The sequence below is a fragment of the Cebidichthys violaceus genome, unplaced genomic scaffold (assembly GCF_023349555.1).
Source record: "Cebidichthys violaceus isolate CVI_PGR_0920_01 unplaced genomic scaffold, fCebVio1.0.p SCAF_14, whole genome shotgun sequence".
Lineage (NCBI taxonomy): Eukaryota > Metazoa > Chordata > Actinopteri > Perciformes > Stichaeidae > Cebidichthys > Cebidichthys violaceus.
Window position 1 is genome coordinate 2,075,059 of NW_027176307.1, and position 17,331 is coordinate 2,092,389.

Below are 17,331 nucleotides of genomic sequence, written 5' to 3' on the forward strand. Positions count from 1 at the left end.
ACCAGCATATCAATTGTGTCGATTTCGGGCAAACTGCTCATTTTTCCTGAAAGCACACCACTCCACATATGGTCTTTCGTGTGCCCGCCCAGCTCCGCCGGGCTCCCACTGTTGTCTCTCCGCCCAGTGCGTGAGCCTGGAAGATAACAGTGGAAACTGGGCAGGGTCTCGCCTGCACACATGAAAGCAGCCTCTGTGTGCGCGCGCGCAGTGTGCACTTTCTCTTACGAGAGCTGACACGCCGCCGCGAGCCTTTAACTGCGCTTAACTTCGTATCGGTGTGACATTTTTTTCTTCTCCGTCAGTGGGCGTTGCTACGCGGATACCGGCGGTGTTGCTCAACTTTGTGAAGTATGTGGGTCTTGTTGTGAGAGCCGAGCAGGAATGCGCGACATTTGGCTGGTTTTAGTTTCTTCTTTTCTCTTCTCGGATCAGTGTCGTGACTTCGGACAAAACCTGCGGGCGTGTAAACAGCGTTGACTGGGTGTTGCATCTGAGCGGTGCACTCGACAGTAAACATGCAGCATGATGTGTAGTCGCGCCGCTTTCTCTGACAGACCGTTCGCCTGCGTCGAAGCGGAGGGAGCTTGCACGTCTCGCCTGTGCGGAGGCTCCATGGGTCACCGCCGTGCGTAACGCTGGCTCTCCATGGAGGACTGGCGGAGAAGCCGCTCATCGCAACCCACTCTTTGAGACAGCGATACGTGACCCGTGAAACCATGATGAGTCAACACCAGGACGGGATATCCTTACCGGTGCCCTGCTTCGGAGTTTGTCCCAGCAGGGAGAGCATCGGCGGCGAAAGCAGCAGCAGCGGAGGCGGAGGCGGTGGTGGCGGCGTCTCCGGTGTCCCCGCAGCCGGGACTTTCTGGCAGGACTCGGTGGTCTGCAGCGGGGGGCTCAGCCCGACCCCGGTGGGCGATCCGATGGACGGCGGGGGCTTGCTCTCCGCGGGGAAGTCGTGCAAAAGCAGGCCGGTGACGGTGGCCTATGTGGTGAACGGAGAGGCGAGCCAGCAGAACAACGCCGAGAGCATGGCCCTGCAGTGTCTGAAGGACGCATGCGAGACGGCGGGCAGCAAGCTGGAGACGGTGAACTTTGGCAAACTGGACTTTGGGGAGACCACGGTGCTGGACAGCTTCTACAATGCAGGTGAGTGAAGAAAGAAAACTTGCAAAACTGCCAACTCATCGTAGATGTAGTACATGTTGATCCTAAATGCTGCCAGTTGGGATTGTTATCCATCTTTAAAATGCATTGTATAGGACTGTACTTAACATGTGCTCTCCACTGTCAGCATTAGGCTGTAAGGTCAACAGTCCTTAGTGAAAGTCAGTCACCCCTGAAGTGCCATTGCCTCACAAGGATGCTCGCCTCTCTTTCAAACTAGTCTCAGGGGTCAAAGGTCACACCTTTGCTGTATATCACCTCTTTCTGGGGAACCGTTTGCTTACAGGACAGGTTGCTCTGAGCTCCTTAAAGGCAACACACAGCTCTGCGTGTCAGGGCTTGAGGCTGCAGCCTTCATATCCCAGTTATTTCCACACTGTGCTGAACAAAGCTGGAACTCATTGAGCGAAAGAGCATTATTGGGGTTGTTTTGATTTACTCCACAAATGTGGTGATTGTTATATTTCCCCTCCACGCGTAGTTTCCTCCTTCCATTGTGCACCTCCAGTATCGTGCCGGAGTGTCATGGGTTGAGCCATGAGGCCGGACTTTCCACTGGAATCTACGAGCAGAGAAGCAAACTTGAACCCTCTGACTGAAGGCACTTTCCCCTTCTCTTATTCATGTTGTGCGTGTAGTCATTGGCTCCTAATGCTACTGGAAACGTTCAGTTATATTAAAAACACTGAACAAAGTCTCTTCGGAGACCTTCCAGGGATTGTGGTCCAATAAGAAGCAGCTGTAATGTACGGGATGTACAGGGCTGGTCGGCGTGTTGAGGAGCCAGGGACCGCAGACAGTGTTTGCATTTCACTCGCATGATGTATTTGGGATCAGGATTTGTTCAGCAGGTATTGCAGAAATAGACGTGGCTAGTGCAGATGCATGAGTGGTACCAGGAAGCACAAAGCCTTTTTAAATAAGAAGGAATGCAACGATACCACTGGGTTTCATCAAACTGATAGGGTCATTGAATCAAACTCTTTGTAGCAACTTAATAAGGAGCCTTGATACAACTCAAAATGTTACTAGAAAAAAAAACCTGATGAAGATTTACCTGAGAAGACTTTTATTCTAAGGACTGACATGAATGAAAATGTGAGTTAGGAATCCTTTTGGTCTAATTTCTAAAGCATTAGAATGCGTTTTCAACAGCAAGGACAACTATAGATAATAAACTGCTTGTAAAGGTGCAGCAGGTACAAAATACAGAACAAAGAGGAAGATACCATTTTCATTTTGGTGATTTTGAATTGATCAGGAAGCGTGTTTTGTATGTGATTTGGAGGTCAAACGACGTCCAGGTGGTAGCGGGGCTAAATCGGGTTGGAAAGTAAAAGTCAATGTAGAATTTTAGTTTCAGCAGCATTTTAATGACTGTGTTTCAGACCTTCTTTACATTAAAATATAATGATGAAACAAAGGTTGTGTATGTCACACTTTGCAAAGGGTTTATAAGGGTTTAATTGCTCATTAATAAAGGTTGATATATATATATATTCCAGTAGGCTGGAGGTCAAATGAGGTCTGTTTTAAAAGTGTTCATGATGAACTAAAGCGCTAAACTTATAAGTGGCTTATAACTGGTCTATAAAGTGGAACTATTAAGTGCAACCTAGATGTCTAAAAAACGTAACAACCAAATGTAGCTCAAACAATTTGTCAATTAATCCAGTAGTTGAAAGTCAATCATTTTTTTGATGATCGATTATTCATTTCAGTCCCTTTTTCAAGCAAAAATTCTTGAGTTTCAGCTTCTCAAATCTAAAGAGTTTCAGTTTTCTCTGTCGTATTGAATATTTTTGGTTTAAGGAATGTTTAGTGCACAGCACAAGCAGCATGAAGATGTCATGTTGCACTCAGAGGAATTGTATTGAAACACTATAAGAAGGAGAAGCTGACAGCAAAGGTGGTGAAGACTTCAACTTATGAATACAAAACTAAAATACAGTTGCACTGTTGTCACACAATTTATGAACAAAAAGTTTTTCTTTTACACACATCGGACCATCAGAGTCCTTCATTATTCCGTGACACCAGACAGTTCTATGGTTTCTGCTCAACACAAGACAGGCTTGTTGTTTGTCATAACATCACGTTATTAGTTGTGCAAACACACGCAGCTCTCTCTTCTTTTTGTTTTTTATTTGGTTGTCTCCCTCTGAACTACTGTGGAATTTTTCCCATTAATTCACATGGGAGGGCAGAGGCATTTTCCCAGAATCACTCTGCTCTATCTGTTTAAACACACACTGCTTCATCCTCTTCCTGCATGAGTGTGTACCAGAGATGAAGGCCAGACAACAAAAACCTTTAAACAATGAGCTCAGAGCCCGACTGAAAGTATGTCCATTCGGAAAGATGATTTGCCAGATTCAAATAGAAGCTGCTCCCAACTGTCCTTAAATGTCCTCCTCACATGATACCGTGGACAAAGAGGACATTTGGCTCAGAGTTGGCAGAGGCTGATTGTCAAGCCTGCGGGCCACGGTACTCAGGAATTGCTCGGAAAGAATGTAGATGCAAAACTTTTGCCAACAACAATGACTAACTCTATGTTATCATGAGGGCTTTTGTTCATTACATTACATTACATTCCTTACAATCTAGTTATTAATCACAGAGTCTGCTCCTGGGGGTCATTGATCAGGTGGAGTGTGAACTTGTGTCTAAGTGTGTTTTACTCAAAGCTTGATCACGTTATTGACTGAGACCAGAGGACAGTTCATGCTCTGGTTTTAACCATGAAAAGAAGAGAATCATCAGCAAATAAGTTAACATTTGGTTAACAGGAGGGCTTCAACTTCAGATTCTTTATTATCATCAATGAATCTCCTATTTATTTGTTTTTATTGCCAAATGTCAGTCACAATTTTCCAGAGCCCAGCATGACGTCTTCTAATGTCTTTGTTTTGTCCCAACAACAGTCCGAACCACAAACATAATCAATTTAAAATGATATAAACCAAAGAAAATGACTAAATATATTTGAGACACTGGAATGATTGAATCTTTGGCGTTAATGTTTTCTAAATGACTTAGTAGGCAACTCATTGTCTGCACATCGACTAATTGATTAATTGTTTCAGCACGAACGCATAAAAAGAAATGCAGTATGTTAGCAGTGTCATTGATTCACATCATCTGTCTGCACCGCTTTGAAAACTAGTTTTGGCCTGACTTTTTATTTAAAAAAAAGAAAAAAAGGCAATTACAATGTTGCATCAGCGTGTATTCTGCATTATTTCATGTTGAATTCTGGTTGGGCCAACCCCAAACATTTTGCTGTGGTTGCTATTCTCCAAGTTTGGGAACAAGAAGCAAAAAAGCTATCAGTATACTTTTGTCACAGTAAGATCTAGATGAACATGGCTTTGGATTGAAGACTACAAATACAGCATGTTGGTTGAAAGGCATATTTCATACTAGTTGTGTGTTTTCAACATGTCTAAAGTAAATTAAGATGACATCTCTGTCCCTCTTACGCCTCCTGTAGGAAGCATGTTGTGTAGCATCAGCAACACGGTGATGATGACGGTGATAATCAGTGAATCAACTTCTCTTCATCCACCTGTGGATAATTCAGTTCTGCTGCAGTGACTTGTGGTTTCCAGTGCTCTCATAGAGTAATGTGTTCTTTTCTTCTGGTTTCCCAAAAAAAAGCAGCAGCTGAGATCGATACAGTTGCGAGCATCTCTCACAGCTGTTGGTTGACTCCTCTGTCTGGCCTGACTCACTGTCAGTCGGCCTATAACTGCAGAACCTCAAACATTTATAATATCAAGCAAGATAAGCTGAGAGGTTTAGGTTTGATTGATGACTGTGTGACTTGTACATTGAAGAACTAAACCGTTTTGGTGGCTTGCTCAATACCTTCACATTACTTTGATGACTAAATGACAACTCGCACTGATGCACGTTGTCATCATGATAGAACCTGCAGCCAAAGCAACAACACATTTCTTCTTTCTCCATGATCATCATGGAAAAAAAATCCATGATGAGATGGTTGCTAACGCTTTTGATTTCTCTTCACGAAACTGAATTTGAATGATTTCAAACCAACACGTGTTATTTATGTGGCAGGGCCTGGATGCCCAGTTACATTACGTTAAAGATGCAGCAGCTGATATTTCTCATCAGCTGTACAGACTTGTGCTGTTCCATCTCCATTAGTGGGTTGGGTGTTCTGTCATAGCCGTGGTATGCAGAGCTCTATCTCTCTTGTTGATCGTTGCATAGATTTACAGCACAATGAGCACAATGTGTTTTTGAACCGTTCCTGAACACTTTGAAAGCAGCTTTGCCTCAGTCCGAGTGTTTGCTTACCTCTCGTTTTTTGTGCAGGACCCCACCGCTCACCACTCTGCCAGCCACTCACAAATGGTTTTCAGGCGGTCCACTTTCACTTTGTATTGAAAAGGCTGAGAGAAACTGCAATCTTGATCTCTGAGGTGAAGAAATTGTTTCGAAATGCATTGGTATTATTATTTTTTGAAAAGCCTGTTCGCCACTGCAACAAATGCTGTTGTGATAAATGCACGGAGCTCCTTTACCTCCCTGTTGAAGTCCTGCGATAGACCCAAACAGCGCCGGGTGTTAACCCTTGCACAGCAGGTCAGGTCCTACTATGTTCAGTGTCTACACCGCAGGGCGTCGCCTGACAGCTTCTTGTTAAGAGCGTCTCGGGATTCACCAGCGTAAGATTGTACACTCAGCTTCCCGAATGGGAGGCGGCTCTGCTCTGAAATCCCATCAGCTGAGCTGGCCCTCTACTAAATTGTTTATCCTCCCTCCTGTTTACTCTGTATGCTTGGCTGCTCGTCAGAGGTGAGAGAGCACAAGGTCAGAGGGATTCAGCCCACGGGCCACTCACTGGCGTCTGGGGGGGGGGGGGGGGGGGGCGGCGACCTCACCTCGGTGGTAGAGGTAGTCTGCAGGCACAAGTTATTTTCATGCGGATATTTCTCAACAGGAAGTGTAGTCTGCTTGTTCTTCATTCATTGCTGTTGTGAAATCCACATTACAATTGAAGCGTGACGGCAATAAAACACTCATTGTCATATCGCATCAGGGTTGTTTTGCTTTGACATCTTTGTATGCTCTGCAGACTCATAGCAATAATCTCAATATGCAGTATTTCACCATTAAACGGTCTGCTAAGACGGTATTCTTCATGCACGGCGAACATGTTGTAACTGCAGTATAAACCCCAGAGTAAATCTCTTCAGTGCTCCTTGAACAAATGACAGGAGGTGGAGAGGCAGTGTATTAAAGCTGCCTTTCAGGTCTTATCAGGAGTTCATTTCAGGTGAGAGGCAGCAGGAGCGTGCACCCAGCGTCTTTAGAAGGCAGTGGAGGGTGAGAAAGAGTGGCTCGTATATCAGCACCATGATAAGGAGCCAGGAAGCAGTCAGTGCCTCTACCTACACCCAAAGATCAGAGGGACTAGACCAATGTGTGGGAAGCATATCTGGAGCGGTAAGGTGCAGTGATGTGTGCAAGATGAGAAACATTTAAGTACAATCACTTTGATTTAAAGGGGAAAAGTTAGATAATGAAAACCAATCACCAAGCCTCACGCAAGAACCACTTGTTTGTTCGAGTGATTTAGAAGAACTTGCCGCAATCACCAATTTTCTCTGTATTATTGGTTAATTATGCTAATTTACCATTTTCATGAACGCACGCTCATTTACACAGAGGTGGTACCAGCCCACCATACAAAAACAAAAAGTGAAAGTTAAGATAAGAATATGAAAACGTTCTGCATGAGGTGGACTCTTTCTGAGGTAGAACAACTCTTACTAGGTTGTTTTCTCCTCCCACATGCGTATAATCCACTGTTCTCAGTCACTCAGAGACTCTACAGCCTCTAGTAATACGATTGTAACCAGGCTCCAGTTGACAGAGGTGGTGTTACTCATCAGTACTCTCTTGTCACGTACGCAGCTTTGGGCTGGTTTGTTTCACTGTTTGGATTCTGCAAATGCACCTCAAAGGTCACAGAGAGAAGCTGATGCAAAACTGTTTTTTATCAAAGTAAAACATGGGTGGTTGTGGGAAGGAGGCAAAAGGTGTTCCGAATTTTTACGATTCAAACTACAAGTTGAAGGCGTTTTGTTCAGGTTCTCTGTCAGCAGCAGACTTTCCTTGCTGTTGTCTTCTCATACTTAGTTACTGTACTGTAGGCTGCCAACAAGAGCAAGAGTCGATCAAAAGTCAATCACAAAAGTGACATTTTCTGGGAACAGGAATATCTGTTCAACATTTTGCCCCAATTCATCTAGTAGATCTTGAGATATTTCACTAGATAGGTCAAAACTTGATGCTAATGCTAGACAAAAGTCAGTGGGTTCATCCTCTGGGACCATGAATGTATGATCAAAATGTCATCTAGTAGTTGCTGAGGTATTTCAGTGTGGACCAAAGTGGTGGACCGACCGACCAACAATGTCAACCCTACAGTATCAAAAGGTCAAGGAATCCTTCAAAACCTCAGCAGGCAACTTTTGCAACAGTTCTAGGAATCAAAAATACTAAGAAATCCTGTAAGATTTTTTATCAGCCATGCTGGTGTGTGCGATGTTTCTGCTGTTTCAGATGCAAAACGCTCAGCACTGCTTGATTTCAATGCAGCATTTTGCAAACAGGCACAGCAGTACCTCAATCGTATCATGTGAAGTAATCGAGATAAGGAAACATTGTTTACTTGGCATAAATGCAAATCCCTCTTATTTCAGCAAGTTCTGTAAATGAAGGCGGCAAGTCGGGGCAACATCAGCACGACTTTCTCGCAGCGTGTTTGTCAGCCGCGGATGAATTCACATTCTGTTCTCAGCTCTTTCCCCCCTTGGGGCCATGGCACTGCAGTTTGTAAAATATCTCAGTGTGTGTGAAAAGGCAACAAAGTGGAGCAGAGGTAAAAAAAAAAAAAAAAAAGTCTGCCAGGAGAGCGTTGCAACTGGAGGGTCTCATTTCCTGCATTGAGGTGTTTTCAGGGTCTTTTACTTCAAGCACACTTGTGTCTAGAAATAAAGGGCGCATTAATCTCTCTGCAGGGCAGGGCATCTAAACGACAGAATAACCATTGTCTGGCATTTCCCATATTATCCTCTGGGAGTATTTGTAAACAGAAGTGCTCAGTTGAAAGACATGTATGGTGCTTTTCTTCCATTCCCAGGGTTGTGCCTCCACTGGCTGTTTCCACCTTGTGTGGCTTTTTGGCTTCCCATGCAGCTCAACCTGATTTGGAATTCATTCTAGATGTTATCTCAAGATATTTGTTTTGTTCCAGGCCTACCTGAACGTGTTTTTTAGTCAGCACCGTTAGTTTCTGTAATGTTGACGTTTCCAGAGCAGGTTGGCCAAATCTGTCATCTTGAAAAGGTTAGCAGGAATCTGATAGTGTGTGTCTGACATTCCTTGAACAAAACCTGCCTTCCCAAGGAACAAGTCTTAGATCTCATGTCTTTTAGAGCAAGTCACAAGTATTTATAAGCAAACTGAAGTCACGGCGCAACACTCTCTGTTGCAGTTTTTTAGCAGGTCAACGCTCAATATTTGAATGTTTCAAGTCAACTATCAAATTCTTATATTTGTGACATAAATCCAAGTTAAACTCAAAGGTACCCTGGTTACTTTTGTTACCGCTGGTGGCACTATGGAGCTATATTTTGATTATATTCTGTTGAGTTTATATCTCATGTTCTACCAGCACGGTCATGGGGATGCAGATGACATGACACGGGGAGGGGATATATATATATATACTGATTTACCGTGTTATTAATGGACAAAGGAACATCGCAGTATGCCAGCAAAAAGCAGGAATTTACATGTAAAAAAAAAAGTTTTTCAAATGTTTTAGAGGACGAAAAAGCATTCAACGTTTTAAGGATACACACAATGCATTTTAATGAGAAGTGCTGACTGCAAACATAGCTGTGGTTCTTTACGAGACAACTCCACAGGGTACCTTTTTAGTTTGTCTTGAGTCCAAGTGTCCGCGTGTCGCTGCGACCTGACAGCAGTGAGGCATCATCCGTGGCACGAGTACAAGAGGCAATAGTGGTGCAGCTGCCACGACGCACGGGAACACAGTGACCATCTTCTGGCATTTCTGGAAAGTTGGCAGAGAATTTGAATGTTATACACCAAAAGGTTCTTTTTTTTTTTTTTTTTTTTTTTTTTTTTTTTAAAAGGGAGGAAAACGAGTTCTCGGGTGAGGGAAATGATTTCCAGTGGAGCTTGGAGACAGTAATTCCACTGTCTGTTTCTGTCCTCTGTGTGGGCCAAGCTTCAGGGAAATCCACCCGCTGCACTCGGCTCCACTGACACGAGCCTCATTCCCTCCTTTCCCCTTTTAACGATAAGGGGGGAAAAAAAAAAACACTGAGGGGTTTCACTCACATCTGTTCCCGTTGTTTCCTCACCGAGTCTCCATGGTTACAACATCTTTTGCGTAGTCGTTACAGTATGTAAGTGATTGTAACGAGTGCTTCACTTACTCACTGTACTGTACCTGTCCTGTTCCTACATAACACAAAACATAATTAAACTGCGGGACATCACAGCTGGCCACTGAGTGCTGTCAGAGACTTTTAGTATCAGGCCAAAGTAAAGGCACATAGCTACATATGCAAACATGAAGTCCTTCTCTTACCCTGCTATGGAAACGGATTGTTTACAATGTGCTGTGGTCCTGTGCGAGTGGCAGACTATTGTTACACTGAAGGAAAAATGAATTACAAGCAATGCCACTCAAGCTTCGACTGCCATGTCATTACATCTGCAACTTGGTGAAATTGTTGTTGGTTTCAAATAGTTAGTTAGTTCTTAGTGTTGCAGACAATACAATTTTTTAAACGTTTTTAGGATGTTAAGTTTTCATAAGGCAAGAATATTCAAAACCAGTGAGTTCTAGATACATCTGTGATAACATATTCTAAACTAAAGGTTTTGAGGTTAGAATATATGATCAAAGATGTGTGGATGGTGAACGCAGTTCTCAGTGTTGTTTATAGCTGAAGGCTGTCGGGGAGTGACTGTTTACATTTCTCAAACAGCCCACACCCATTAAAATAGATTTCCTTGTGTCCAAATGTATGCTCGCCGTTTGGCTCCGAGAAAGACACTTTTAAGTAGCTGAGATAATCCATATCCACTTGAACTGCTGCGATTACAATATTGAGCAGATCCCACTCCTCCAAAAACACCAAAAAAAGCATGTGTGGAAGCACTCTGGGGACGGCTGAGAAGGATCTATAAAGAGGAGCCCGTAGACACCAGAACAATTCATGCAGCTCTCCAATCGCCCTTTGCATGTCTCCCTCCTCCTTCAGAGGCACCACTGGGCCTGAGGAACCTGCAGCAGCGGCAGGCCGACAGCTGCTGGAAGCCAAATAGTGAGCTGGAGTCTTGAATTATTCTCCTCCTCTGCTTTGAGCAGTAGGCGATGGAATCAATTTAGTTTTGGTCAACAGTAGCGGGTCCAACCGTAGGAGGTGTAGCAGAATTATCGGGGCATCGCTATGCATGTTTTGCCCCCCCCCCCCCCCCCCCCCCAATTTGTCTTATCCCTCCCTGGTATAGATATTTTTTTTTTATTTGTACTCGTATCAGGTGATTGTGATGAATGCAGCAGCTGAAGTGAGCACATGTGATCAGGTGACGGGGGCCTGCTAAAAGGGTATGTGGGTGACTCAAGTTTCTCCGCTACCGGCTTTACGCAGCCTTCTGTTAACGCCATGTTGGCACGTTGTGCTGTTACACTGGCAGGCCCTCATCTCTGCTGTGGAATCAGTAAGCAATCACGAACATCTGAGCGCTCTCCAGAAAACATTCAGACGCTCTGCTGTTGGGGAAAAAAAAGGCAAAGTCATAGACACTGTCTGTGTGACATTTCACATTTCTGTTTTTTTTTTCTCCTTGAATTCAAGATTATTGTTGTTGATGAGGAGGGAAGCCTAGCGTGACACTGTTGGCGGAACAGAAAACACATTTTGATTATGCCGTGTCATTGTTAGACAAGTGTGACATTTGAGTTACAACAAGTCTACAGTGCCTTCAGTTGTAAAACAATTCCTCCTTTGGTTTGTTTAGTCAAATTTATAGGATCATGTCCTCAGTGCTAACAAATGCATTGCAGTTTATTAGGACTGAGCGTAGTATGAACTTTTGAACATTTGTTCTATGAGTAAATCAATATTTAACTAGGGCTGCAAGTAACAATAATTTTCATTACTGATTAATCCGTTGTTTTTCTTTCTAGATTAATCATTTTAAAACACCAAAAAATACTAACAAAAAATGCCCACCACAGTTTTCCATACCCAGTTACCCAAAGGTAAGCATTGTATTGAAATTCTTATGATTTGTTGGACCAGCAGTCCAAAACACACAAACACAAAGTACAGCTGAGGCTGATGGGAATGTCTTAAGTATTAGACAATGCATGTTTGACCTGGTGATGGCGCTAGGTCAGGGGATCACCACAGTTATTTCACACGTTTCCTTTTTTTTTTTTCTTTGATTACTTTCACACAGAACACAAACGTTACGTGGAGAAAAAGCAGCGTAATTTTTTTTTTTTGTAACAAAGTAAAAAAAATGTTTGCTTTCGAACCGCAATCAAAGGCATCAACCAATCACGTTGTGCGCAATGGACATATGTAAATAAAAGCATACACTATAGTGTATAACGTGATCCGTACGCCAAACTAAGAGTGAAAACTTCATTATTCCTTTCAACCTTGATAAAGGCAGCGCAGAACAGATCCACTCCTACTGTTCTTACCTTCTACAATAAAAGCCCAGGACATATAACATATACACTGTTCAGAGTGCCAGATGCTGCTCTGGTTAAATAGTTTTTACTAGTTGGTCTTCTGCCCGCACAAATCTATTCAAACCTTTTATTACAAATAGTTTTGACGCAAAATATTCCCTGGTGAGTATTGCACCTTTTTGCGTCATTTTTTTTTCACCACGCCCCAGAGTTTATAAAGGCCTCTTACTGTAGTTCACAGCTAATCTCTATGTTTGGACTCAGATAAGATAAGAACTAGCTGCTCGCTCTACGGCTGCTACTAGGATTTAAAGTAGAAAAATCTGTCTTTGTAGTGAAAGCCGAACATCCTGTCGGGGAAATGAAGGATGAAAGTGGTTCCGTATGACTACTACTGTATTCAGCTTCTTGTTAACGTCGGGGATGTGTTCCTACTTTCCCGGTTTTATACTATTATAGTTCAGTACGATTGCATCTAGCCTGAAACACACACTGACGATATCATACGCCACTAGCCAAGTGTTCTCAGGGGCTTTGTTGGGAGAACAAAGCACTCATGAGAACTGATTGCTCCTTGCGAGTCTCCCGGCAGATCAAGACTCACTTGTGTCATGCGCTTTTTTTTTTTTCTTCTTTTTTTCCTACGTGCACAGAGCTGTGTTTCTTATTCATCACTAATATTAGCCCTGCCCTACGACGGCAAACATTGGCTCAGACGCATTCCTGTAAAGCAGGTGAGGATTCCAAGAAGAGCAATGCAAAAATTAATCCACCCAAGTCATCGCTGCATTTCAAAAAAAGACGACCGCAACCCTTTTATTTTTTCCGTCAGCTGTGTGTTACGCTGCAGCCTTTAAATGGCCTGTTTGCATTCAAATATTGCTGAGATGTAATATTGATGGGGTCTCCCGCCAGCAGAGAAATGAGACAAGCTTATCTTTTATTCATCAGCCAACCCGCACTGTCTGGATGTTGACATTCAGCAGCTTGGGTGCATAAAGTAAGAGCACTGAGGGAGCTAAACAGCCTTTTATTCCGTGTTCACTCAGATTTATTTATGGTGCACAGAGTATTTCTCTACTTTAAGTCCACTGAACTCCAATGAAATAATCCAAGTAATGACACAGGAGTCTGAACATCCAATGAATGATACCGTTAATATTCAAATCATTAAATGCGTCATAGATATGGAAGTAACAAGTGGTTGTTAAGCAGGGGTCAGTGAGTGAGGATTAAGGTGTACTTTCTCCTCTCCGCCTTATACGTCAGAAAGTGAAACCTAACATGCACTCAATCACAGAGCAGGCGTCCTGATGTGAAGATGCTGGCCGCTCATCTGGAGTGCGAGAAGAACCCTCTTGGTATTCTGCATCGCTGCACGGAGCCGCAGAGCTTGAAATCCCTGACATCCTTTTCCTGTGCCTGCTCGGCTGTAATAAAAAAAGAAAAAAAGAAAAGTGAGGCTGTTCTCTAAAGCGTGTGTAGAGGGAGGGGTTGATGATGAGAACCTTTTTGAAGGCCAGCAACAAGTACGTGCTTCCCGGATGAATTTGCATGTGCTGATGATGAGTGCCTGGAGCCGCGTGGCCCCTCATCACTCATGAAAGCCCTCCACGGCTGCAAAAAGCCGGCCTCTGATAGGCTTCTCTCTGCAGTGTCGTGTTGGCATGCGGACTCGGAGCCGCTGAATTACAGTAGCTGTTTAGTTGCTTACCATTTCTAATTATGACGCGGTCGCTTTGAGCAAATCGTTCTGATGGTCTTGGTAGTATTTTAGGAGCTTCGCCTGCATGTTGTGTGATCTGCTCATTTAACGCAAAGATGTTGTTCTCAGAAGAAAGTATTTTTCACTGTGCCGGTGTTGCATTCTAATGATCTAACAAAGATTCGATGAACACAGAGCTATCACAGCTGTTTTTAAAGCTGCATTGATATATTTGTTTTGCCACCTGTGGGCATGGAAAGGTAACTCTGGAGGGATTTATCCGGCTCTTTAGTTGCTACAGTAATGCTCCTCTATGTTCACCAGTCAGTTGCTAACTTTGTCTGCTCCTTGGCACTGGGGAGGTGGTGTACACCTCAGCCGCTTGTGTGCCCTGTAGTGATCCTGACGACAGCAGTGAGACTGAATAGATCAATATTGGTCAGGACAATTCTGTCCTCCCAAAATATTGATAGGACCATGTTCCTACCGTCCATATGCAAACCTGCACCCTTGCATCCTTAAGTATTGCCTCAAGTCTTAATGGATGCAAGATGCATTATTGCAATTTCACACAATTTGGCGTAAGCATACAACTGCGAGGTGGTAATTGTAGTTTTGCTGAAATATTTTATTATTCTGATCAAAAACTGAAATCTTGAATGCTTTAAGTTTCAAGTCAAGTAGAGTTAAACCTTCGTCTTAGTAAGTCAGGATTTAAAACAATCAAGTCATTCTCAAGCCCTCATTTTTGGGACTTAAATTGTGACTTTTTTAAGATGGTCTAAGGATAGAGTGTGTTTCATGTTGTTAAGATTGTAAATTTGTGATTTTGGGCAACATGAATAAGATTAGCTTGACCTGACGTGAGTCCAAACATTAAGTGTGATTACAAAAATACTGTTTACTGGATGTTGGATGTCCAGCATCTGTTGTATTTCAAAAACAAAACAAATGTTTGGTCCCATTGACTCCAGATGACTGACTGAATATGTCAGTGCTTCTCTCCGGTGGTAGTCCACCAGCTCCAGCCTGTAGCTTGAAACAACACCTAAGGGGTAAAAAGATTAAGTCGGGCTGGTTCAGAGGTTCTCTGTTCTTTAGCTCCATGTCATTTGTTTGTTGACACAAGGAGGTAGACAGAAGTGGAAACAGATGAAAAACCAGGGTGCGGCGTTATCTCTGTGAGCTCCTTGTCGTTACTGGAGTGCAGCCACCGGGCTGATGTGTTTTTGTTGTTATCAGTGCCTTGGCGCGGCTTCAGGGACGGCGCGTACCACCTCACTTCATGTGTGGGCCTCCATAACGGTCGTGCTCATGTCATTTAAATGCAAGAATTGAGGGATGCTACGCTTTTGGCAGGGTCACGTGGCATTTGTACGTTATGGTTCAGTTGGACAGCATGCTTATGAATGAGCTCGTTGGCAGCGCAGTGCTCTGTTATGCTAGTGTAAGCACTCGGTTCAAGGCTGGGAACTCTCCGCCCCCTCACCAGAAGCTATTGTCCCCGCCGGGTTGAGTGACACATTGCAATATTTACTCCTATTGACCTATTGATCCAGATCACATGCCTGGGTCCAGCTGGAGTCGGTGTGGTGTTGAGTGTATTTGTATTTGTAGAATGGAGTTGAAAAGGACGAGTCAGACCACCTTCCGTCAAACCTGTTTTTCAAGAACAGGCTTCTGAATTGGCTCCACTTGTTCCTCTGACACCAGAATCTATAGCTGACAGCAGACTGCTCTGATCTATACAGCCTGTAACAATCTGCAGTGTGAAATATCGACACACACATGAAGTGGCTTTATATCTGTCCATTAACCTTTGACCTCAGAGCTGGGTCTCTTTCTCCCACAACGATATAGAGCAGTCGATGTTGGCTTAAATGAAAGCCTGGTGTCAAGTGTTAGTCACGTCTAGCTCTGATATGATGCAGGTTTTACATGAATTATTTAGGTGATTAATTGATGTCAAATTTTATTGTTAATTTCATTTACAGATTTTTGCATTATTTAGTCCGTCAGTTAATTCAAATTGTCTGTTTGAACTGTATTTTTTCCTTTTTGTTTACGAACTACTTAATTGAAAGAATAGTTTCTGCATTATTCCACTGGTTGTTCAGGAGTAGCACTGAAGTAGCAGTGACACACTTTATACCTGAGCTTATTCTGAGATGGATTGCTAAAAGGTGATCACTTACTGAAGCAACAAAACTGTTTACTTTTTCATTTGTCCACACAAAAAAATGTGCTGCTGTTGCATCGGTCTTGCTGTTGTGACACTGGGGTTTGGTAAGAGCTTCGAGAGAGCTATATCAGGCCAATATTTAGCAATTATTGACATGGAAATGGCCAAATTTAAAGAAAGCAGCCCCTAATATACACGTTAAGGTGTGTAAGGCCGAAGATAAATCTCAATGCTTTAGCATACAATGGTATTTTAGACAATATTGTGCTTCCCGTATCACCCAACATCAGTGGTCAAAACCAGAACAGTGAAGGCTGTTACAGCAGCAGATTAGTGTCTATGCTTTTGGAGTGAGATGTTCTGTGTACATATAGATACGGCTACAGTATAACAGAAGTGTTAACCGTTTGATGACCGCTTTAAATCAAAGTATTAACTCAGAGGGCCACACTGACACCTGCACCTGCCTCTTACCACCAGACATAGCTGTGGTGGAGATGACGGATGCCTTCCGCCAGCCCTCGCTCTTCTACCACCTGGGAGTCCGAGAGAGCTTCAGCATGGCCAACAACATCATCCTGTACTGCGACACCAACTCCGACTCCCTCCAGTCTCTGCAGGTACAGTAAGCCGTCGTCGCGAAAACCAAATACAAGGACAAACCCGCCCTCATCGCGTATACACATGAGCCAAGCAGTCGCCGTGGTTCACAAAGGTGGTGATTAAAGGCTATATTTAGGAGGAGGCAGGGGATTGAAAGAAATGAGATTTGGTGGCAGCAGCAGCTATAAATTTGTCAATAATTTGATGGAAGGAAATGTACTTATGATCCATTTGGAAGCCAGCGATGGCCTCATTTAGTGGAGGATGAGCAAAAGATTCAGGTGAAAGTAGAATTTATGGGAAAAGACAGTTTTCTGTTATTCAATTAGTGATCAACCACTTTTTAAAATGGTAATCCTCTGCAGTCTTTGTGTATTGTTTTGCCTTCAGTGGTGTTTCTGTTCTGCAATTCAGAAATCACCAATGTCTTTTATTTTTTATGTAATGTTTCATGTTGTAATGTTTAAAATTGTGTGTCTTTAGGTGATACTTTTTAGTCTCCACCAAGGAGGTTTTGATTTCAGTCCCGATTGTATGTAAGCTGAAACATTGCAAAGCATATTACAGTTACAGATTTCAATAACGTTTGGTGGGAAGTTAAGCCCAAAAAACAGGTGCAGCAGGCATTGGTCTAGGTTTTGAAGGATTGCTCATCATTGAAAGACCTTTTCGTACTGCACTTGCAGATAGAAAATTCAATTTCTAAACATGTTCATTTTTTAACCTAACAAATGTATGGCATTGTGCACTCTTGGTGGAGGTGCTCAGCTGTGGCAATGATCATTACTCATGTTATCAAGTTCTTTTAGTGGAGGTGGGCTGCATCCTTCTCTACCGAAGACCACCTCCACTAACTTCATAAAAGATGACGCACCGTTATGA

General features: G+C 43.2%; 1 protein-coding gene across 1 annotated transcript in view; it reads left to right on the forward strand.

Moving 5' to 3' along the window:
- The first annotated feature begins 236 nt into the window (after window positions 1–236).
- The window catches only part of map3k5 (mitogen-activated protein kinase kinase kinase 5), a 63,364-nt gene continuing 46,269 nt past the window's right edge, over window positions 237–17,331 (forward strand). Inside the window, exons 1-2 of the mRNA XM_068708448.1 lie at window positions 237–1,152; window positions 16,327–16,466. Coding sequence (XP_068564549.1) covers window positions 720–1,152; window positions 16,327–16,466 — 573 coding nt within the window. The 5' untranslated portion in view covers window positions 237–719. The remainder of the gene's footprint in view (window positions 1,153–16,326; window positions 16,467–17,331) is intronic.